The 24,737-nt window shown below is 42.1% G+C and overlaps 1 protein-coding gene across 1 annotated transcript in view; it reads right to left on the bottom strand.

The window, feature by feature from the left end:
• Positions 1-12,680: 12,680 nt before the first annotated feature.
• The window catches only part of GPAT3 (glycerol-3-phosphate acyltransferase 3), a 28,648-nt gene continuing 16,591 nt past the window's right edge, over positions 12,681-24,737 (bottom strand). The window contains exons 5-13 of the mRNA XM_037896796.2: positions 24,227-24,301; positions 22,745-22,834; positions 21,952-22,045; positions 19,382-19,497; positions 16,803-16,858; positions 16,175-16,260; positions 15,496-15,624; positions 14,675-14,754; positions 12,681-13,843 (exon numbers count right to left, since the gene is read on the bottom strand). Coding sequence (XP_037752724.1) covers positions 13,717-13,843; positions 14,675-14,754; positions 15,496-15,624; positions 16,175-16,260; positions 16,803-16,858; positions 19,382-19,497; positions 21,952-22,045; positions 22,745-22,834; positions 24,227-24,301 — 853 coding nt within the window. The 3' untranslated portion in view covers positions 12,681-13,716. The remainder of the gene's footprint in view (positions 13,844-14,674; positions 14,755-15,495; positions 15,625-16,174; positions 16,261-16,802; positions 16,859-19,381; positions 19,498-21,951; positions 22,046-22,744; positions 22,835-24,226; positions 24,302-24,737) is intronic.

The raw sequence follows: 24,737 nt of genomic DNA, 5'->3' as shown, positions 1-24,737 counted from the left end.
ATGGAAGTTCCCCTATTCCTATTGTTCTTTCCTGCTTCAGTAGGCTTTGAGATGGTATAGGTGGCTTGAAGAATAAATGCAACAGTGCTAAAATCGCACATGGCACTGAAGGATCATTGTGTAATGAAAGTCCCAACTCCAGGACACTCTTATTATACATTTCATTTATGATCCCTGCCTTGTGCACTTGTCCTCATGAGATCCTGAACATTTATCAGTGTGGGGTTTTTTGATTGGTTTGTTCGTTGGGGATTTTTTGTTAGAAATCTGAAAGACATGGTAACGCCAGGTATTCAAGTCTGAATTTTGTTTATTACAAAACCAAAACAAAAGGTTTTTAGTTAAAAATAAATTCTGCTTTCATACTGTGTAACAATCAGAAGAACGTCACAGTGAAACGTTGATGCTTAAAGCTTAAGTTCTATGACCTGTGTTATACAGGAGGTCAAACTAGATGATCATAATGGTTCCTTCTGGTCTTGGAATCTATGAATCTGAGTAGTAAAGGTCTTTCTTTTCTTTTTCTTTTTTTTTAAGAAAAGAACCAGCATGCAAAGCAGGAGGAGACTTGCAATCTCTCTTCCACTGGGGCCCCATAGTGACAGTGTCATAATATCATCACTTTTTAGCAAAAATGGCACTGTCAGTGGGTTTCATGAAAAGCCTTTGAGAATAAGAAAATGAAGGCACAACAGGAGTTAAAAGTATTACTACTACTTATCAGCTAAAAAAAGAGGAAAATACAGCAAGTAGATATCAGTTACAAAATGGCCACTTAAGGCCTGCAGCTGTTTCCTTTTCCAAATTTAAAGGGCCTGTCCTAGAAAGGCATATTGGGAAAAAGTTCATTTCAACAAGCAATCCTAGGCTGAGAAGCATTAGTAAGGATCAGGCAGTTACAATGGAAAGTGGTTTTGGACGGCTGACTGTGCATCATAAAGCAATATTTTCAAATACAACACAGAGCTTTGACTTACTGTAGAATGAAATTTTTCTCCGCACTGTTTCCTGTTGTGCTCTAGAGTAGAAGAAGTTCATTCAAATAATCCATCAGCTTTTCAAGAAGAGCTGTAAAGGTTAAAGACACATTTGTAAGATTTCAAGAGGAGGGAAAATGAACATGATTGTCCTTTACAAACGTTAGTGATGCATTATAATCACTTCAATGAGATCCTGAGAAAACTGATCTAAAGACTTCCTGGTTTCCTTGCCAGACTAAGTGGCATCACAGTAATATTAATAATCAAAGGGCTGAAAGGAGTTTAGAACAGGATGGTCTATTAAAACCAGGAAGTCTGTAGCCACTACACAATCTAAATCCTCCAGGTCAGAGACCTACAAGAGACCTGGCTGATCCTCTAGCCAACTGGCTGTTGTGGTAGAAGCTGAGTAGCCTATCGGCAACTTCATACTAAGCAGGTGTGGTATGTCAAAGGGAGAATGTCTTCATCCAAACTACTTGTAAAGCCTGTAGCTATAGGGCAGAGAGCAGCATTTGACTTTTTATGCTGGTGTCAGTCTCAAAAGAAAGGGCAGCTCTCTCAAAATACTAACTTTCAGAAGCAAAAGGAGTGCAGTTCTCTTTAACCAGTACCATACAGCTTGTGAAGATTATTGCCAGCCTGCCTGTACTGCATACAGCATGGGGTTCGATAGCAATATCTAGACATAAGAGGTTCTAGTTTTGTCTTTATTGATATTTCCCTGTTTGGCCTCAGTTTGTTTTGAGATATGTAGTTTACTTGCAGCATTTCTCAAAGTCTTACCCTCAAAATTAACTGAAATTGGCTGGAATATGAGCAGCATGACCTGGACTGAAAACTGCCTGCAGAACATAATAACTGTTACAGCACAGGTTGGGGAGAGCCATCTAGTGGGGTACTACTGGGATCTGACTCTGTTCTCATCTTAATTTCATTAATGTTCTAGAATGGAGAGTAAACGGCACTTTAATTGGAATAGCATTTATTAAAATTCTCTCTCTGTCTTAGGTACTTATTTGGCCCCATCTACAATAGTATCTGAGTGTCTCACCATTTTAAATGTATTTATCCTCACAACATACCTCTGCTGTAGGATAGTACAATTATCTCCCCACCCCTTCACGTTTTAAATAGATTGGGGAACTGAGGCACAGAGAGACTAACTCCCCAAGGAAGGGTGTGATGGAGTAATGAACTGAACCTGGGTCTCCCAAGTCTTAGGCTAGCACCCTAATCACTGGATCACACTTCCTCTTTATTATAAATAGTCTTTTCTCCCAGGATTACCTTCTGCACCAAGAGCCAGGCAAGGCAGTGGCATAGGGATTCTGTGCCATTAAGGGAGTTTCATTACACAACGGGAATCCTCAGCTTTCCAACTGCTGTGTGCCAGAGGAGTGGAAAGCAGCCAGAGCAGACTCAAGAATTGGGCTGAGTAATTTTACCCCATTGTACAGGACTTTTCTGTATGTTGGCATGTTGTTTCTCCCATGAACAAGGGAGGATTTAAAGGAGTAAAAATTCTGCCTTGTACTTCCTGGTCTGAGAATCTGCCAATCGATTTGACTTGTAAACCAGCTTTTTTTGTTTGTTTGTTTTGTTCATATGCATTCTAGGCTGCCTGGTGATGCTTCTTCATATGACATGGTTTATAACATTGCAATAATGTAAAAATCAATAAATAGCATTTGCAACTTTAAAAAAAAAAGGATGTAGGGAGCTCTCAACTTGCCAAGGTCTAGCTGGGAGATGAAATGTCTGATAAAGACCTTAAATGAGGGATATATGAAGTTTAAAATGATGTGGAATTAATTTAACAGAAATAATTTTTATAACCTCAGATTCAGCCTCTGGCATAAATACAGTAATTTACACTAATAAAAGGCAGTAACAGCAGGGCTTAGCTCAGCTAGTTTAGCAGGTGTTAAAGACAGTGCCCCTTGTCTACACAAGACTTCTAAAAATTATGTTAGGTAGCCCATTAGCTAACACATACTAACATCACACTTTTAATCCTAGTCTAAACAAGGCCTTAGTGTCACAATATAGGTTCAAGTCTGTCTAACTTGAACCCATGATCTTCAGGTTTAGTTCAACTGATGTGTATCTTTTGCCAAGATGTGTATCTTTTGCCATTTTTTCAATCCCACTGGTGCTAGCCACAAAAACTGTAGTCCATATGATGTTCATATAGCTTCAGGACCAAGAACCAATACACCCACTGAAACCATAATAATAAATCCTAGTTCTTATATAGCACTTTTCATCTGTAGATCTCAAAGCATTTTACAAAGGGCTCATTGCTTCACAAACTCATTCTGAATTTGGTTTTATTGGAGGATGGTACTACAGTCAGAGCTTGAGTGTGGATGAAAGATTTGATCCTGCTTCTGTTGAAGCTCATGGCAAGTCTTGTATTGACTTCAGTGGGACTAGGATTGGGCCCTGCCTGAAAGACATCAAGAAGGAGGAGGGTGAGCACAAACTAAGCCTCATAACAAAGCACTAGGGTTTTTTCTGTACTTATGCAGGTGAGGGAAAGAGGAGCAGGTAGTGACATTGCTGCATGCTCTTCTGGAAGGTGCTGAGATACCACCGTGCTGAGTGCAATATAAGAAGTTGAATTGACTAGAATACTAGGAGATCTTTCAATCAGCAATAGAATTCAGCAATGAACCCTCCACCCCACAGATCATTAATTATTTTCTGACACAAGTGTTTGGGGCAGTTTTACATGTTTAGTTTTATTCTGCATTGCTCAAGAACCTGGTGAGATTGAAGAACTGTTAATGTTGAAAGCAATTTGATCTCCAGCCAGTATCTTTCCAAAAATGCCTAAAGATGCAGACAGGTGCCTTGTGGGATTTTCAAAAATGTCATAGCACCTAACTCACATGAAGCACCTATCTGCATCTTAGTTATGTGCCTCGGTGCTTTTGAAAAAGCCACTAGGCACCTATCTACACATTAAAGTGTCCAAATACCTTTGAAATTCTGACCCTAACTCCAGCCTTAACTTTGACAGTAACTCAGCCAAGACAGATAGAACAGCTTGGCCTGGATCTACTGAATTTACTGCTGGCTTCTTTGCATATGACTAACTTGAGGACTAATTAATACCTGTTGCTAAAGCCTTTTGAATGAGATTCTCTATTTCTCTCTCTCACTGACACGGTATAGTTCTAATTGTTAAGTGTGAGATGGAAGAGATTTCTGTTGCCAATAGGAATCCATGATTCTGAATTCCTTTCCTCTCTCTTGAGCACAAACATAGCAATAAGAGCTGTGTGTACAAGTGCGAGTTTGATCATGGCTTGATCATTTGGAGAGGATTAAACCCTGCCCAGGCCGCTGACTTTACTGGGTGCAGAAATCAAGTGTAACTGTTGCATGCAGTGGAGCAAAAGAAAACAAATTACAGTGCATTTGTACAAGAGCAGTTCTGTGTTAAAGCGATCCCAATATTGGTTTATATGCCATCACGTTCACTTTATGCTGTGATGCTGTCAAGCATCTAGTCTAATGCATTATCTTGGGATGAAGTGAGGATGACACAGTGTTAACCTTCCTATTGTTCTGCTGCCACACAATGAAACAAACTATAGGAGACAGTGCCTGGTTGGTCTATAGGAGAAATCCAGGCAGTATTAAATAAACCACACAATAGGCATCATTATTTATCAAGGGTTGGACCTTATTTTTGAAAGATGTCAGGTTCTATACATGAATGCGTTTATTGAATTGCAAAGGCAATTGGGCATTTCTGAAAACGCTACACAAATATAAAAAGCACAATGAAACCGTATTAAATGGTCTGAGGCCCTGATTCAACCTATCAGTTGTTTAAGTCCATTCCTCTTCAGCAAAACACTTACTCATGCAACCAAGTCCCACTGAAGTAGAAAATGTTTAAGCACATGCTTTAGTGTTTTGCTGAATTGGGACCATAATCAACAGCTGACATGGCCAGTTTGATGCAAACCCAAATGCCATAGAGCCTCTCTTATCTGAAAACCCTATCATAAATTGGGTTATGTCCCCTCATGCACATAAGATATGAATTAGTCCTCTTCTAATATGAACTCCTGATTATCTATCAAACATTCTCTGTCCCATGTTCCATTCAGATGAAGAAGGTTTTACAGTGTCGTGAAGGTGACTATTTAAAAACTTCCAGTGCAGCATATTTCACGTTGGATGTATTTGCTAAAAAGTTACAGGTAGTGTGTTTTTTCTTTTCCTTTAATGCTATAATCAACCAAAATGTGCCACTATTTGGAAGACCAGTTGGCCTGTTTTTCCACTCGGTGGTCAACAAGCATACGGGGTGAAATCCTGCCCTCACTGATTTCAGTGGGAGTTTTCTCAGAGATTTCAAAGGGATCAGAGATGTCACCCAAGATTCTGTAGAATCTTTGGAAACATCAGGTGCTTAAGACTTAAATAATAGTGCTGAGAAGTCAGGCATGTTATATTTTTCTAAAGCCATTAGTTACAAAAAAGGAACAAGGCAGTAGCCTTTGGAATGGAAATATTATGGTCACAAAAAAATTCTGTCACAACCATGTCCACTATGGCCAGTTTTGTTTTGTTTTTAAAGAAAACCATCCCACACAGAATGTAAACCTCTTAAACGTGTTTAAGATATAATATCGGTACATAGCTAACAAGACAGACAGGCCCTCTGCACTGAAGGTTCATCCCTTGAAATTGAATGTTACAGTAAATGAGTGTTACGGTGATTCTCAATCTGTAACCAGGATATAGGCAAGACCTCCCTTCCCATTTAGCTGTATGGGAAGTGACCCCTGACACCTGTTTGCAACCCCAGGTTGAGAACTCCTGATCTGTTAAAAGATCTAAGAAGGCTTTATTTCATTTGAATCACAGCCTATCATTGCAAGAAATGGTATAACCCTTTAAATGTAGAACATAGGAGAGAGAGGGCCACAGGTAAAGTGAAAAACAAATAAGATCCCCGGCATGTGCAGTCATCCCTTGGAACAGTAATATAATGTAAATTAAACCATATCAGTGTAATTTTAGCAATGTATTGTGCACATGTTTTAAAAAAATCAATTTTTCTTAAGAGCCAAAGGGTAAGCAGAGGTCGCGTGCACAATCATAGAGCCTAAAAGCCAGATATTATTTTTGAGAGACTGTAATAGCTTGGTGATCAGTCCAAGAAAATCACCGTCATTCAAGATGATGTCTAACATGCACTGGCTTCTCTGTAAAATGAATTTACCTTTTCATTATTATTTACTGAGTAAGCCTGTATTTCATTTGTATGGATTCTATCCAGCAAATAGAAAAAAGAAAACACAGAAAATCTAATAAAAAGATGGAGACAGTGAACAATCATTGGAGTCTGTATCCTGCCTCTTGAGGTCACATTTCTGCCTTTTTTATTATGTTCATTTAGGGGAAAACAAAAAAATATTCAAGATGGTATCAGATTGAATCTGATAAAGGTGCAGTCGCATTGATCAGAGATGGCAGCGCCAAGCAGCACACTGTGATAAAACCAGCATGGTAGCTTAAGTCTCTGGGGACAGTTTGCCATTTGAGTCATTCATAATCCCAGTGGCCTGGTACAACCATTTAAACTTGGGTGTAGATGAATCACCCAGGCTCTTTGTAGTGTGTTGTGCACCATATGAAAGGTTTAACCCTTCTCTGACAGGTCACAAGCCTGGATTCCTTCTGTTCTGGACATCAGCAGCATGGAACTTTAGGCCATGATCCTGCAATGGAGTGAACTGCTGGCAAGGGGACCCTTAACTGCACACCCTATAGAGTCTGTGGGGGATGGAAGAATCGGGTTGAGAGGACTCAAAGTGAAGAACTGGGAGAGGAATGGAGAAGAGTTCAAAAATTAGCACCCAGATCTTTGAATATTTAGCCTAGTGAAGGCGCTAAACCTCTTGAAAATTGTGCACACCCTTTTCCACCCTTGAACTGGGAGCGTGCTGTAGTTTTTTGTGATTGGATTTGTAGATAGTCCTGTGAAGAAGTAGGCAAACAAAGCAAAGCCTATCACACCATCTGCCTGCAAAGGAGGTTAACACCACATGTGAGATATTTAAAGGAGGATGAACTTGGTCAGAGACCTCTGTGGATCTGTTGAGTACTGAGGGCAAGAGAAACTGCCTCATTCATAAGTCTAACTACACAGTGACACTTAGACCCTGTCCTAGAGGCTCCTGCAGCACTACTGGATTATTCATAACAAATTTCCAAGGAGAGACTATTGTTTCAAGGATTTCCACAGTTCTCTTTATGCTGACTGAGTAAGACAACTAGATGGCAATGGCCCAAGTTTATCTAGCAGTTGACTCAATTTCATATACCTAGGACAAACCTCATTAAGGGTCAAACTCTTTTAAATCTGGGACAAATTAATTAAAAAACCCAAAAGACCAATACTTACAGTGCACTATGTTATATGAGAAGCCTTCACGTGACATGAAAATAATTACAGAACCCAATTTGACTGTCACTAAAACAGGAGTATAAAGGCCCTTTGTCCAAAGCAAACTCAAAGCAATCCTCCGTTAGGGTCGTGTGGGGATGGCCCTGTGGTAAAACTATTGGATGGGGATTCAGAAGATCTGGGTTAATCTCCTGGCTCTGCCATAGTCTTGTGTGACCTTGTGCAAGTCATTATTTAGTCTCTGTGACTCAGCTCCCTATCTCTAAAGTGGGGATAATAAAAGGGGTGTTGTGAGGATGAAGTCACTAGCATTTGAGAGATGTTTAGGTACAGTGGTGAGAGGGGCTATAGAAGCAGTCAGAATGGAAAAGCTGAAACTTAATGAGAGAAGAAAATACCTCAGATGTATGCTCCTTTAGACATCTAGATTCCAGCTGGGCCCAGAGACAGAAGTGTGAAATGCCGTGCCAGTAGGGAGACCGTCCGTCTCCAGAAAACAGGCATGATGTTGTCAGGGTCTTTCCCCCAATATCCTGCCATCTGTACAAAAATAAATGTTTTATCCTAGTTTCTACTGCCCCTTCTACCAACCCTGCAAAATTTCTCCAGCCAGCTCCCCAGACTGTATGAAAAAGAGGAAAGGGGGTTGAGCTAAGGAGAGGAAAAGGAGAAGTTGGGACTTTCTCTCTGTCCTACTTCAAAAACCCTCCTGTTCAGACTTCCCCAATGTAAGTGGTAGGTCCATCACAAGAGATTTCTTATATTTATGCTTTGAATTGGCCATGCTACAGGACAGGCACTTCTCACACTATTCAGCACCGACATCCCCAACTGTTAAAAATTATGAATCATAATATAAGTCATGTGATTAGCTGAAAAATCATGTATTTTAACAAAATAAGTGTGTGGTGCTTGTTTGCCTTCTGGATTGTGAGCCCTTTGGTTTTCCTCCACTTCCATGGGGGCTAAAAAAAATTGTTTTAAAATGAGCACTAATATTCAGATGGTCATATGAGTCCAGGAGCTGGGTCTGAGGCTTTAAATCCAAATATTGTATAGTTTGAGAGTTGACAGGACTGTTTCAAGCCTGATCAGATGCAGAATCACCTGAGACAGACTATTAGTTTGAGGAATGATTATATTGAATGGAAAGTTTCCTCAGAAGACTGAGTAGTTTACTAATAATGAGTTGAGGCATTTTACATTTACTGAAATAACACCCTCCAGAGAGTGCAGAGTCCTTCCTACTAAAACTCCTGCCATTTATAATAAGACCATGCACATTTATCCTGCACAGACCTTTCTAGTAGGTGGTAGACCTGGCCCTGACCATTCAACAGATTTTATCCCAATGCTACTACAGTATTAGATTTTGGGCCCATAACCACAGAATAAGGGAGTCTATGCGTTCTCTCTCCGGCCGCCCCTGGTAGTTCTTATAAGAGAAAGAAAAGGAGTTGATGGGTATAATATCAAGCATTCATTGCAACTCTTACCATACACAGTGAAAGAAAAAGAGAAAGAAGAAATTTAGTTTTAGAAAGGGGTTCTTGTGGGTGCTTCTAGCTCTGCATTATCTGCTTCTTAGTGGTGTCCTGCAGCCTTTCGTTCCTGGGTAGCAGTAAAGAGCTGATTGCCACCTGGTGGCAAATAAGATACACTTACATATTTTCAGTCTTTGGTTGGGGGGGGGGGGGGGCTAATTTATATTTTTAATAAGTGTGCTACTCTTGGCAAGTTGTCCGTGATCAAGTACACTCCATGGAGGAAGAGAAAGAAAATGATTCAAACAGAAACCAGTTTACCCTAGACACTTTTCATTTTACAAATAACAAAAAAAGACTTATTAAATGTACCAGGAGCCCTTGGTTTATCCCACATTCCTTCTATACAATATTCAGTTAAATTAGACATTAATGGACAAGGTATTTTTCCTTGGGAAAAAATGTTAAGCTCCACACCCACACACAAAAGTCCTACAAAAAAATTTTCAGTAGCTTGTTTTCAGAGGCTCATAATGCAGTTCTGTCCCACTTAATTGGTGTGCTGGCCAAGATGGCAGCCATCACAGACACTTACACATAGGAGCACTGCCATTGACTTCAGCAGGACTACTCACTGACAAAGCTAGGCAAATTTATGAGAGCAGAAAGGGGCAGGGGTGTAACTAGCCCCATAACCACAACACAAATCTCAGCCAGTTTTTCTCCAGGATTCTTAAATGTAACCCTCCTCTGCTCAGACTACATCAATGCTAAATTTGAACTCTTAGCCTACTTTAAGTTCCCTCTACTGCTACATCTATAGCATTTCTTTATTAAATAGAGGTTGTTATCCCACTCCTCTTCCCCCCCCACCCCCAAAATTCTACAAATTAAGAATTATTTTCAAGTAGATACCAAGCCAGGAAAATTTCAGCCCATACAGCAAAAACGTCAGAAAGTTAGGAGCAAGAAGACAGGGGTTTACAAGGGAAGCTTTTATACAACCTTGGAGCGGTTGCTGCTTCTGCTGTCCTTGTAATAACAAAGCTTCAAGTTTACCAAACTGAGTTTTAAGATTCAAAATGAACTCTGAAATTTGCTCCTTATTGCAGAGCTACTCAGAGCTTTTGTTTTTTAACAGGATTACCATAGCCTCAGAGATTTTCCTTTCCATCCCTCATCCCCAAGCCAAATCTCATTTATTGCCCCTTTTTTCATATGCACCTAAGCTTTCCAGAATACTTTGCCTTTTGGGCTGATTTTTTTTTTTTTTTAAATGCTTGGTCTCTGCCCAAAGATTCTTTTTATCTCAAGAGTTTGAATCAAATTTCTCTGCTGCTTTTGAGTGGAGATACCACATTCCTCCACTCAAAAAGACAAAAGCAACTTTTCCCATTGTGTTAATAAAATCTATGAGCCATGTTTATTCCATATCCTAGGATGCACTCAGCCAAGACTTAGGCCTAAATTTTCAAACTTGATTAGTGAGTTTGGGTGCCAACTTAAGACACTTAGATTTTCAGCTCCTGGATGCTTAGCACTTTCTGAAAAGTTGTATCCACTTAAGGTACATCACCTTTGGTCCCTAAAAGTTACTAATCACTTTGGAAGATGGAGGCTATAATCCAGGGGTTGGCAAACTTTGGCCTGAGGGCCACATCTGGGTACGGAAATTTTATTGTGGGCCATGAATGCTCACAAAATTGGGGTTAGGGTGAAGAGAGGGGGTGAGGGCTCTGGCTTGGGTCTGGGCTCTTGGGTGGGGCCAGAAATTAGGAGTTCAGGGTGGGGGAGGAGGCTCCAGGCTGGGGCAGGGGGTTGGGTGCCGGGGGCTCCGGCTGGGGGTGCGGGCTCTAGGGTGGGAGTGGGGATGAGGTGCAGGAGGTTGGGACTGAGGGGTTTACAGGGCAGGAGGGGGATCAGGGCTGGGTCAGGAGCGGGTTGGGGTGCAGGCTCTAGTCAGTGCTTACCTCAAGCAGCTACCAGAAGCAGCAGGTCCCCCGCTCTGGCTCTTATGTGGAGGCATGGCCAGACAGCTCTGCATGATGCCCAATCTGCAGGCACTGCCCCTGCAGCTCCCATTGGCCATGGTTCCAGGCCAATGGGAGCTGTAGGGGTCATGCTTGGGGCAGGGGCAGCATGCAGAGCCCCCTGGCTGCCCCTATTTGGAGGAGCCGGATGGGGGACATGCTGCTGCTTCTGGGAGCCATGCGGAGCCACAAATGCCTGACCCTGCTGCCTAGCTGGAGTGTGAGTTCGAGGGCCAGATTAAAACGTCTGAAGGACTGGATGTGGCCCCCAGGCTGTAGTTTGCCCACCCCTGCTATAATCCAATATGCAATTAAGTTGACGGAAGACCTTCACCGAGTTTCAAATCAGACCCACAAAACTGCTCAGGTCGGTAACATGGCTAACTTCAGTGGAAGGAATTCACCTGAGAGAGGTTCTCTCATGTACCTATAGGTTTGGGCCCATAATTTTCAATTAAAGAATAGCAATTTTCATATTTAGGAGTATACAGGAAATCCCCAGTTTATAATGACCTATTCAGCATTAAATAGGTTCTCTCATGGCAGAGGGAAGGTTTTATTTTTTTTCCCCCTCTTTTAAATGAGTTAATAGTTTATTACAGGCTCTCGCACTGAGGCTCATTGTTATTTGCATTTAATTGTAAGTTAATTGTAAGTAGTGTCTCTGGGGTTCCCTCCTGTTCTAGTTTCAAGTTCAGTGCGCATTGTGTTGAAGCAATTTATTTTCCCTGCATACAAGTGCCACTAAGTCATTTTGTTCTTTTAAATCAAAGGCAAAAGTGGGCCTATGTTAGCAGAGGTTTGATTAAAATAGTTAGACTCCAGAATTGTAGCATGCAGCTATACTCACTTGAGCCAGATCCAACTCTCATTGAGGTCAACCTTGACTTCAGTGATTTATCTCCTACTATTTTCACTTTGTTTTCTGACAGTGCGTTAAGTAGGAACATAGGTGCCTAAATCCTACTGCGGCTCTGGGCCTAAGATATAGCAGGAGCCTCAAATCAGGTATTGCCCCATCTATTGCACTGGCACAGCCCAATTCAGGAGGCATGCTCTGAGCATACCTAATTCCACACAAAATGGCTAGAGAGCAAAGAATGAGTACCCCCCAAAAAATAAATAATTCAGTAGACTATGGGATATTCAGATATGGGAATCTCCTGCTGAAGCTGTTCCACTGTGTATAAATAAGATGCGTTGGGCCACAGAGAGCACAAGAGTAATGCTTACTTACACGAGCTGTTAGGACACTCACCTGAGAGGTGGAAAATTCCCTGCTCCCCGTCAGGCGGGGAGGGACAGGGAAGAATTGAACCTGGGGAGTTCCCTAATGAGGGGACTAAAGGGAGGTTTCCTCTGCCATTACCACCCTTGCAAGAAACTGCTTAGGCTTCCGACTCCCATCTGTGGATTCTGAGCAGAGATGGTTGCATAATGCCCTAAGAAGGGCAGGGCATAGGCCACACCCCTCTCTTCAGCATCTGCCATTGACTAGCTTAGGTGCCTCCCCACCTAGCAGGCTGGCTTTTGTGGATCCCTTTTTTAGGCACCTGTTTCTCCCTAGGCATTATCTAGGAATCCCGGGTGGCTAATTCAGTGTTTATGGATCCCACTGGGTGGCTAGGTGTTGCCATGCCCATGTCCCTTTGTGGATCTGAGCCACACTGCAAACCATTGCCCAACAGAAGAGAAATAGAAGCCAGAACGAACAAGTTAGAAGAAAAATACCATTACCAGAGACCCATTAGAAATATAGAATTTATTTCCCATTTACAATAAGGCTGCAGTACATGTGCATTCCCAACAGGCCATTTCTTTTACTGCAAATGACACATGAATTCTGTTTTGGTTTGTAATAGATATTGCTAGCCCAGCCAAGTATGAGCTGTGTTGTGGTAGCTGATCCCCACCGATTTTTGTTAAGCTGTTAGCATTATGCAAAAAGAAGAATTTACTGCACTTATAATAAAAATGCATCTACTATAATACAGAGGTATCCATTTTCAGTTATGGAGCTCCCAATCATCTCTTCCCTTTACTGTACCCAGTCTGAAGAAGCACAGTAGTTTAGGGAATAGTTCCAGTATGCAGAGATGTTTCTAGAGGAATCTCCTAAATATCTTCTCAGGTATCAGTTTCCATTAGAGGCAATTCTAGGGTTAGAGGCCATCCAAGGTCCTGGTTGTGTTTGAAGAGGATGTTGTTCTGATTGCCCACCTCTCTCCCCACTGTTTAGTGTCTGTCATTCTAGGTTATTCACCACCTCCCTACTTCACATACATAGAAATACAAACCAATGGAGACAAACAGACCTGCATCACTCAAACCGCAAGATTAGTTAAGAACTGTACAACAAAAAAGCCAGCCTACAAGCATGAGAGAGAAAGCAGCTGTTCAGGAAACAAATTTGTTTCCAACTTCCGAGTGACTTTAGCAAGAAGAGTTATTTGCACACACAGCGTCAGACCAGAGTCACTGTTTTCACTTCCCTTTCAGAGACTCAAGAGAGTCATGTACTGTTTTTTAAAACTGCACTTTTTCTCCCCCCACCCCCAGTTTTAAGTCAGGTTCTATTCCATGATACCTGGAGCTGCAATTCAGTGGAATATCATGCTTGCAATAAAAATACATAACAAAATACTGCCCCATTTGTATGTTCTGCCCCATCCACATAAAGGATATTCACACACATTAGAATAGGTTTGGTTTTTCCTCAGTGAAAAACCCACAGTATTCCTGTCAGAGCTAGTCCTGGGAAGCTTAGTTGGAAAAGCTGGAATTCAGTTGGATTCTGCTCCCATTGATAGATTTCCTGTTGATCCATTTCTTACTATCATCTTGCTGTAGTTTTTCTGCTGCTGCTCCTTGAAAGTGTCTTTGACTTTGGCCCTTTTCAGACCTCCATCCCTGGAGCACAGAAGACAGAAAGGATGCAGTTAGACTTCAACATTAGGGAAAAAATGAAGTTGGAGTTGAGCCACTAAATGCCTTTGATGATCTGGGCCAAAGCCCTTAAATATATGCACCCATGTAACTTCATCTTGACTTCAGTGACAGTAGTGCTTGCGTGAATAGTATCATTTGTCCCTTATGTTACATAAATTCCATATCCCATCCTTCGTGGCTCTGTAGAGCACTGAATCCACTTGGGCATTTTGACTGCTCTCATCAGGGCCTCGCTCTGGAGTTTTTTCAGCATGATCCACTTATTTTATAGCATTACATGCTCTTGGGGTACCATAAACCCATACTGAGGCAGGATGTTCAATGGATAGGAGCTCTGCAGACCTAGGTCCTAGTCTCAGCTCTGCTCCTGATCTGCTGCGTCTCTTCACTACAGTAATGTTACCTCTACATGCCTTAGTTTCTATTTGTCAAACGGGGAAGACTGTATTGTGCTTTGAAACTTTTAGCTGAAACCCACTGTTCAAGAGCTCTGTATTGTCATCATATAAATTATTAAGAAAACCTTCTTTCATATGAAAGTGCCTGAATAGCCAACTCCCTCTTTATCTATCCTTAGCCATATCCTGGCTAAGACCATTTAAGTTAAAGAACACAAAGGTTGAGGCAGTCAAAACTGTCTAGGGGATTAACACATCTTCAATTATATAGTGAAGTAGTGTCTAAGTCCCCTAGACAGTTTAGAGAGACTGAACCACATTCTATAGCCATTAAGACTTAAAGACATGCATGCAAAAATGTCATATTAAGTGCAAGCAAAATCACATCTCATACCAGGAAAGCTCAGTCAGTCCTCCTTGGTGAGCAATGGCTGACTTCACTCTGTTGGCAAACTGGACAGCATCTTCTCCTTCCTACACGGAATGCAAATTAGAGTCAATTTACCTATGGATTTTTATTTATTTTTTTAAAAAAAACACACAACTCTGCTACAAGTCCTACAGATTCTTTAGGTTGTGACCAGAAAGCTTTTGCTTTCGGAGCATTAGGCTTTGTCCGGTTTTGTTCGGGGTTTTTCGGTTAGGTTTTTTTGGGGGGAGGGGGAGGGTGTGGGGGAGCTTTGACACATTAAGCTCATTCTCTGAATGTCTAGTTTTTAGCCTTCTTTTCCTCAAAGGATGTTAGTCCACTCCTCATCTGCAACTTGATACTAAATGGAAGATCACACACTTTCCATGCAAATTTAAATCACACACTTCCCAGGCAAATCTAGCATACATTTTAGGTCTGTTTTTGAAGTGATGGCAAGATGGAGAAAGTTTCCCTCAGACAGATTGATGACTTAATAATAAACCAATTTTCCAAACAGAGTGTTATTCTTAGCAGCACAGCTCACATTAGCATGAGTAATTGTGTAGCCATTGTGCCATCAGCATTTAGTTCCAGAGCAACACTACATGGACAGGGACAGCCTCCTTTTTCAAACAGCTAATATACTGCAGATACATTTCATACTCAAATACACTGAGAAATGCAAAATTTAAAAAGAAGTTGAACAATGCTACTAAGAGCACTGAAGGAGGCTCAATTTAAGATTGATTCTCTAAGCCATACTTATTTTACATCCTATACAAATCAACCACATGCAAAAATACCTCTCTGACCATCGGTGGCATGTACCAGACGTTGCACACAATGGCCCAACTCGTCATTATTCGCAACAGGTAGCTCACTATGTCGTATTTGCTGCTGTTCCAGAACGCATCTCCAAACTGAGGGTCATACTACAGAAAGGCAAAAATAGTAAGTTTAAGTAATATAGATCCAAGGTGTAAACACGTGTTATGGCATTTAACTCAGAAGGCTGTATAGGAGGACATTAGTAACCATTACACATTGGCCTCCACCCCCAGAGGTGCAGCATGGGGAGATAATGTATATTTTTTACAGGGGTGTCAAGTCTAGCCTGGATTACAAGCTTCATTTTCCTATTCCTTCAAATATTGACTTGTTAATTCATGGGCTGGTCAGACCACCCCCTTCCTAACTTCTCTCCAGTCTTCCACGTTGTAAGGCAAACTCCAACAGAACCCACCAATAGGTTTCCACTTATTTCAGAAGAGCAACTCTAAAGAGACTGAATTACTTTCATTCATGGGTATTCAGTTGTTTGCTTTCCAATGGCCAAGTACACCAGAGGGCCAGTTGCAGAGCATGTGCTTCTACTGGCAACTGTACTGAGACAAACTCTTGTCCGTCTCCCACCCACCCAGCAGCCAGACCTTTCTACAGGTAAACAGCAGTGTCTGGAGACATATTGCTATTTTATTTTACCTTGATTGCAACTGGATAGATGGTCCCTCCTATTTCAAAGCTTCCTTTCTTAAACATCATTACTGATGTGTTGTTTATACAAGTGCCTGGACAAAAGAGAAGTCAGAGCGTTTGCAGTCAGGAAACCTTTGTTATGTATTCTAATGGAGTCAGACAGCAGGATTATACCAGTTTGCAAAGCAAGCAGCCACTGGGGAACAGTAAAAAGCACCTCCAACAAGAATGAGTTAGTCTTTCCAATGTCTGTGCTTTGTCCAGGCCTAAAGATTGGAGGTCAGAGAATGGTGGGGCAGTGCTCCCCTCCCTGTAGGGCTAGAAGAGTTTAAGGTTGAGGTTTGGGGGAAGAGGATGGAGAGGTAGGTAGAAGCAGGGAGGCCATGCATGATAGCCTGTTGTGTATCTCTGCATCAGAGAAGAAGGATTAAGCCATTTGTGGGAAAAACCCTTTCAGCCTTCTTCCCCTTCATCCCACCATTTCTGGGAGAAGCTGGGGCATCCTGACACTAGATGTTTCCTATTACAAGTTTGGAACAAGATCTGTTTGAGCAATAGGAGTCACAGCAGGACAACCAAGAGTGACATAAGCACTGAGAAGACAACTAAATCCAGTGGAATGAGAGTTTCTTACCTTCTGGAAAAATTAAGATTGGCAGTTTGTTCTTAGCTGCTACATGTTCTCTCAGTCTGTAGAAGCAGAAAGAAGGATGTTTAAGCAATACATTTTGAAACAAGATTAATTTTTCTAGTCATGTATGTACATTCAACAGAAACCAAAAGCCAATGTTTGATGTAACATATCACTATGCATCTGTAATTCATAACAGGAATACCATCTGAGCCTAGATTCAGCTCCAAACATCTTTAATATTTAGTCCTACCCAGTATTTCACCAATTATTTTTACTTCAAAAGGGACATCCCCAGCTCTCTTGCGCATGGATATGAGAGAGCGCGCATGCATGCACGAGTTCACGTTTAGCCTCTATTAACGGTTCTGATTTTTAAGTGCAATAAGTAGAGCAAGTCAAAATTTGTTGGAAAGAGCCAGCAAGATTCCCCCCCCCCCATGAAAAATCATGCTTTTGTGGCAAGCTCTAGTAATAAGTAGCTAATATACTGTGGTAAGAAGAGGAAAGTTTTCAATAAGGGTGTTTGTGAAGAAGCACTTCTGTTGCAAGATTCACAAGCAATAACTGAGGGGGTTAAAAACCAACAACAAGTATTTGAAGGGCTGACGCACTGAGAGGAAGTAGTGTTAATGCAAGAGATGAATGGCATAAAGTTCAATTTAAGTTTTAGGCTGTCTATCCGGAAAAAACTTCTTGGCAGTAAGATACTTTAGGCTGTGGCACACTCAAGTGGTGGAAGCCCCACTGATTGCAATACTTAGACAGGCTGAGCAAAATATGCAAGTTTGATAAAGGCTAAATAACCTTGGTTCTAGTTATTTAATCATAGGCCTTCTCCATTTCTGAAATATCTATAATGCCCAAAATTCTCACTCCTTGATCTTGGTTGAGGAGACTTTCTGGAATGCCCCTTCAATCTACCATTTAGAAGCCAGCAAGGTGAAAGACAAGTTTATCCCTTATAAGGACTACCCTGAAAATTCTACACAAAATTTAGGATAGGATACAAACACCTGGCATTGGAATCCAGCTCCAGCCAGCAGGTGCTCCTTTGAATCAACTGGGGCAGAAACTTAGTTTGAAAGTTTTTAGTTTGGAAGGTTATTATGATCAGGATGATTGGATAAAGATTTCATCTCCTGTCTTCTCCTCCCCCCCAAACCAAAAACAAAAACAAAAAAACGCTTCCATTATCTTCTGTTAATGAAGTAGTTAGTGAAGGTATGCAAGAAGAGAAAGAAGGATGAGAGAACGATTCTCCCCAGTTAATAAGAGCTTCCCTCCCTTGTTCCCTCCCATGATGGGAGGTCAGCTATACCAGACTCAGATCTCTAAGGAGGAACAACTCCATTCCGGAGTCAGGAGAGTGATGCCCTTTACAACAAACCTGACGCTAGACTACAAACTTCATAGATACTTGAAATATAGTACTACTATTTCTATTGTACTGCGCTAAGGGAAAGTTCTTCTTTGCTACATGACTATACTGTTCTTTGAGGAAATCTTGCCCTTTCCAGGAGGAGCTCAGTACTGTAGGTAACTTCATCTAAAACCAGCAAGTCTGTGGTTTTTAGAAGGCTCCAATTTAGAAGAATTACCTGTAGCTTTTGCTGAAATGTCTATTTCATGATAAAATTAATATTTTGTGAGTAAAGTTAGGTTCCTACCTCCCAACAGTAAGTCCCAGTTTGGGATTTCATATGGCTTTTCCTTGACATTCGTGTGGGAAAACTATTTAGATTATAATTGTGGAAAGAAACAGCAAGACACTTGGGTACCTGCACACCAAGTGACCCTGGCAGCAGAGCTATCAGATTAACTCCATGTCAGAAGTCCTGTGCAGTCGCACCTGGAACATCTTTGTCACTAGAACCTTTTGTCCAAACTATTTTACTATAGGAAGAGATCCCAAGAGTGCTTAATGACTTTTTAAAATTTTTCCCCATTTCTGCAGTATCTCAGCACTCGTTTGCAAGTACACACTTGCCTATTCCCTCCCCATCTGTGGGTAACATCCAAGTTCCATTTCTGTGGCTAATTAGATGCATAGTAATATTCCCAAAGAAAAATAGTGTAGGATTGCTCCCACAACTGTAATTTTTCCATTCACTGCATGCATGTTGCAAACAACTGCAATCCACATCACTCCAGACTATGGTAATACACAATCATAGAAGGAGGTTGAGTCCTGGTATTCCCAGTGTTTCTACAAGGTGTTTAGCATTTAGAACAAGGTGGCCAGATATATTCACTGCAGATAAAGTGCTTCTACAGTCTAGCCTTTCACCCTCCAGAAGGGGCAAGATTGTTAGGCTACTGGCATGCCAAGGCCACTGCCTATCATGCTGACCAATGACTTACCGTTTCCTTATTGCCCCTACCCCGCCTGTATGTCTGTCTCTTGTGTAATACTTGGGTTGTAAGCTCTATGGAGTAAGGGCCATCTTTTTGTTCTGTGTTTGTACAATGCGGTTCTGGCCCATGACTAGGGATCCCAGATGCTAGGATTGTTATGGTTAGAATAATGCTATTTTTCACAGCTACAGCAGCACTCAGCCGAGTTATTGCCCATTCCTTACCTTTTTGTCACTAGGTGGCGGTCTTTCATTTCTGAGCGTTCAAACCAGACATGGGGACAGGCTTTGACTGTGGATCTCTGAATAAGTCCCATTAGACCCCCGTGAGCCTGGCCAACCTGCAAGCCCAAATGAGACAGGCTACTATACGAAACTCATGACAAAATGAAAGTCCATCTGCTTAATGCCTATTTAAAATACAGTTATGTATCTCCCAAACTAGAGCTTTGCAATGTACAAAAAAAGAAATCCGGTAAAAGCATTCATTTCCTAGACACCTAGAAAATACAGTATTGGATAGTTGGTCTTTTAGCACTATTTAAATATTATACAACCATGGTTCAAACCCTGAATATATAGACAGTAGAAAGTAAAGAGGCAACTATTTTGTAAGCATTTACTTTTGTGCATCTTCAGGAAAAATCGCAAAAGACCCTTGAGGCTGCATTCTTCTGACGTGTCAGGTTTCCACTCACCCCCATGAACAGTCTCTGCACACAGCTAGAAATCCCTTTAAGCACGTTCAAACCAATATGGTGGCTACTAAAGGCACTTGAAGTTCTGCTTTTACAAAATAGTTTAGAGTTTGTACTGTCTTGGTCTCTTCATTATTTTGCACTAGGTCATCTCATACATATTAGGGTGAGCATATATCTGTGAGTATTAACCCATCTAAATTTGGAAAGTTTTACATGCTTTTGCATGCACACCAAGAACTCTGCACCAACTGCATGAACAGAAAGATGTTACTCATAATGCACTTAGCATCAATACTTAAGAGAAGTCTTCCTCTTTCCATTCCAAACCTTGTCCTCTGCCTTTACTTTTATAACCTCTTAGGCAAAATATTTTGCCGTACTCTGATCTACCAGTGACTTACACAGATTTTAGGTACTGTCAGTCACTGAAGCGTTACAATAGGAAAGTTAACATTTACTAAAGATGAAAGTTAGAGTTTCATACCATCTTTGTGCCATTACCACATCACAAGCTACACTGAGATGCCCCCATCTTAACCTGTTACTTCTGGGCATTTCACAATCCCAATAATTCAGCTACAAAGTAGATTTCTATTCTGCATCTCATCCCCAGAGCACTACCTGTAGCCAGGCTCAAATGTCAGTCTTAAGCTGCATGATGGGCAGACCACCACAAAAGATAGTCAGCTCCTGCCATTATTTGTGGGTGCCTTTTTACAGGCAGGACACACTGGGTATATTTACACTGCAATAGAACACCTGCGACTGACTTGGGTTCGCTGGGCTCAGGTTGTGGGTTGTAAAAATTGCAGTATGGACTTGTCGGGCTTGGGCTCCAGCACCCTGAGAGGGTCTTCCCTCGGAACAAGTCTGTCGCAGCAGAATGTTACTGGACTTGTTCTTTTGAATGACTAACACCCAGTTTAGTTAGGTCATGACCCTCACAGTGGGCAGCTTTAGTAACACACACAAGAGCCAACATCCCTCTCCCAAAGCCTTCTTCACAGCTTCCACGACAACAGCAATAAGAAGATCTGCTAGACAGATCAGATGGTAGCAGGAGTTTTACTTGACAAGCCATTCCTTCAGCATTACACCCAAAATACACCTCCAGCACTTGATCACAGGGGCTGAAGGAGGCCTGCTGCTAGGCCCCTTCATGAAAGTCAGAAGTAGTCTTAGTCACTATCAGGAATTAACTCCATTTTATCACTATCTGCTCTATTGTAATGCAGAGTGTCTCAGTCTGCATTTGAAGAGCAAGCCATTGCTGGTCAGGCACCTGTGCTGTCCGAGTTATTCCCAGGTGCACTTTATGAATAGTGCATTCACAGCAATTCTACTGGCCACCAACTTTCAACCTGGACACCTGAGACAACCTTGCTCAAGGACCAAATACCCCCTTCCTTCCTTACACTGAAAAAAGGATTGAGAGCAGAGGCTCAGTTCTAGAGCATTGAGCAATAACTTAGGGTATGTCTACACCACAAATTTTGTCATTGTAGGATGGATAGGCTTTAATCTAGCTAGCACGAGTAACAGATGCAAAGATGCAGTGGGCATAGGCTCTAGCAGACTAGCAACCTGAGTGTGTAGCTCATTGGGCTTGTACTGGGGCTGCCAGCTTGTACTACCATATCTTCACTACTACGGTTACCTAAATTCGTGAGATTAAAGCTAGTGTAGATATGCCCAATCACACCTTCATCTGCCATGTAGACATACCTGAATCTTAACAATGCAGTGTAAAGAAATGCATTTTTAATAAGTGATCCAACAGATTCCATTTCTGTGACTCCTGCAGTGGTTCAAGATTCTCATTTACACTTTGGTCTGAAGGGGCCAAGTGCTCATACACGACCTGGCAGAAGCCATGGAGTTTATCTGGGATCTCAGGATGCACGTTTATTCTGGAAAATGCTGCGAGAAGTCAGAGATCTTTCCCATAGTCAGAGGCTGGTGACCCACTGGGTTAGTACATAGCATTTATTCTAGACATCTGGAGTGAGACCCTAGTTTAGGTCACAAACTTTAGCGGCCTCCTCCTGATCGCTACCGTCTAAATCAACATTTATAGGTCTTCACTTCTCTTACCATTGCATAGCATTCATCGTTAGTCAGGATTAACACATCTATTGGAGACGTGTGGTTGGCAACACATATACCTCCTTTCTGTGGTCTGTTTTCCCTGCAATGACAGGAAGCATCATTCACTTAACTGTACAAAACATAACTATGTTGCCTTTGCTGATTATATCAAGTGTCTCACTAGTTCATGGGAGACTGCATTTCAGTGGAATAGTAACAGCAGCAGTTACAATAATTTTGTAGACACCTGCAAGCTACAATATGGTTGTGATTATTTTCTAGCCTACAGAAAATTGTTGGTGAACAATTTGTCAATTTACAGACTAGACCTACTGTTAATGAAAACAGTGTTAAATAGCATTTGAACCATGCTTTGAGAATAATTTCTGGTAAGAGATTTAGTTGTCACACTATAAGCAAATAAGCAAACACTGAGCAAACACCTTCATCATTCAGCCACTCTACCCATGTAGCAGAGTCATGCTAATTCCATACAGACTAAAGTTCATTAAAAGAGGTCCTCGCTTTGAGACATACCACCACTGACACCACCAAAAAAACAAGTTACCCTCTTTGTCCTATTTGTCTAGAGTTATGTATCCTCTTTACCAGGGCCATCCCTACAGGGGTGTGGGGCCTGGGGCAGAAGTGACAGATTTGTCTATTCCTGGACCGTCCAATCGCACCAGCCTGTGGGGCCCCACCAAAGCATGGGTGACAGAGCCATCACCCTGATTCGTCCTACCCAAGGGATGGTTCTGCCCTTTACAGTAGTGGAGTGCAACACAGACTTACTCACTTGTTATGGTATGTGATGGTACCAGACAGAGCTCTGACGAGGATCCGGGAGCACGTCAGGTGGACCAGTTCGCTTAGCCAATCTTTAGTGCTGTAAGACATGTACACTTACACCTCCAAACAGTCTTGGAAGGGAATTATAATAGAAGCTGTTTTCCTCAGCCCTTGCAAAGTGTTCCAGTTACAAGGACTAAGCCAAGACTTTATTGCAATAGTATAGTGTGTTTAGGGCAGTGGATTGGGATTCTGGGAACTTTGGTCCTATTCCCAGCTCTGCCACAACACCTTGGGCAAACCACTTCACCTCCCACTCGGTCTTGTCTATTGAGATAGTTCTACTCCAACAAGCCTGCCATCTCAGAGTGTTTATTTTATATACACACACCCCAGCACAAAGGCAGCCCAACCAAGACTGACTCCCCAGAGGTGCTGCCATACTATAAAAAGTGGTGATGCCACTGGTAGAGACAACATACACAGCAGAGACCTCCCAGGCTCCTCTGGATAGCTTGGGGAGAAACCAGAGAGAGGGAGACCAGGGGAACAAGTGAAGGAAGGAGTGTTTAGCTGCTGTTCAGAGTAGCACTGCAGTTTAGAGTGACAATGGGGTTTCATTCTCAGTTATTTCCATAATGAGCATGCTCACTTCAAAGGTAAGGAGAGGGGGTTTTGTTGTTGTTTGCCTCCCTGCAAAGTCAACCTGGACCCTGACAAATCAAGCTGGACTCTGACAAGCATCAGTAATGAGAGGCCCTCCAGGCCAAGATAGATTCTCAGTTACACAGGCGCTATCCCCTTAAAATGGTGGGTTAGCACAAGTGTCACAACTGGAACTTAGTTAACCGTTTTGTTGGTGCTGCAAAGGAGGACTAGAATCCAGCTCAAGGCCCAGAGCTAGGCTGGCCCTGCACATCCAAGGGAAATAAGACCACTTTTTCAAGACAGCCTTGATCACTAAAAAGAGAATGAAGAACACGCACAAGAAATATTTCCTTTCCCAGTCACTCTTTGGACTGGAATCACACTTCAGAGTTTCTCCATTGCAGCAAGTATTGTTTCCTTGTTTGTTGCCTCTGCACCTCTCCTTGCCCCACCTGACTTTCCCCATTTTGCCTCTCATGCTTGTCTTTTGCTTTCCCCTTCATCCTCCTCTGCTCCCAGGAACTCTGTTAGTCTCTCCTCTTACCAGCGCAGTACCACATTTTCACCACCATATCCTTCACTGTTGACATTCTCCTCATATACCAGGAGTGGGCAAACTTTTTGGCCTGAAGTCCACATCAGGGTTCCACAAGCATACGGAGGGCTGGGTAGGGAAGGCTGTACCCCCCCACAAACCCTAACCCTATATTCCCCTTCCAACTTCCTGCCCCTGATTACCCTCCTCAGAACCCCCAACCTATCCAACCCGCACCCCCCGCACCCCACACCCCCTATCCAACCCAAACAGGTTAATTAAGGGGGAAAAAACCCACACACTTACCTGCTGTTTGGCAACTGCCCTACAAGAGTGGTTCCCACAATCATTGAAACAATCCCAATGGCAGCCAAGGTAACACTAAAAATGAAAAGGAAGAGACCAGACTGTTTGTCTGCAGCAAGAAGATCCCTATTGGAGGGGAATTACAGTAATTCATGTCACAAAAACATCTAACTAGATGTACTAGAGAACATTAGAATGCTGAAGAGTATCTGATGAATATCTGAGCCCCTATAATAGTTTCAATTTTAAGATGGGGGAAGGGAGTAAAAGGAGCAGTGCGAGACTCCGCAGCGACGGGTGCAGCGTGATACCTTAAAGCCCAGTTTGCATGTTCGTCATCGTTTCTTGCAGGACTCAGTTACCTCAAACTGCAGAGTGATCATTTCACATTCGTGCATATGTGACAGAGGCCCAGTGGTGGGTTACTGCTGCGTTTCAGTAACTCTGGTCAGACCTGACATGCTCACTGCACCTAACACATTGTTGTCATAATCTGTATCGCAAAGGGGTC

The sequence above is a fragment of the Chelonia mydas genome, chromosome 4 (assembly GCF_015237465.2).
Source record: "Chelonia mydas isolate rCheMyd1 chromosome 4, rCheMyd1.pri.v2, whole genome shotgun sequence".
NCBI lineage: Eukaryota > Metazoa > Chordata > Testudines > Cheloniidae > Chelonia > Chelonia mydas.
The sequence above is the reverse complement of the archived record's forward strand: the minus strand, read 5'-3'. Positions and strand labels throughout refer to the sequence as shown.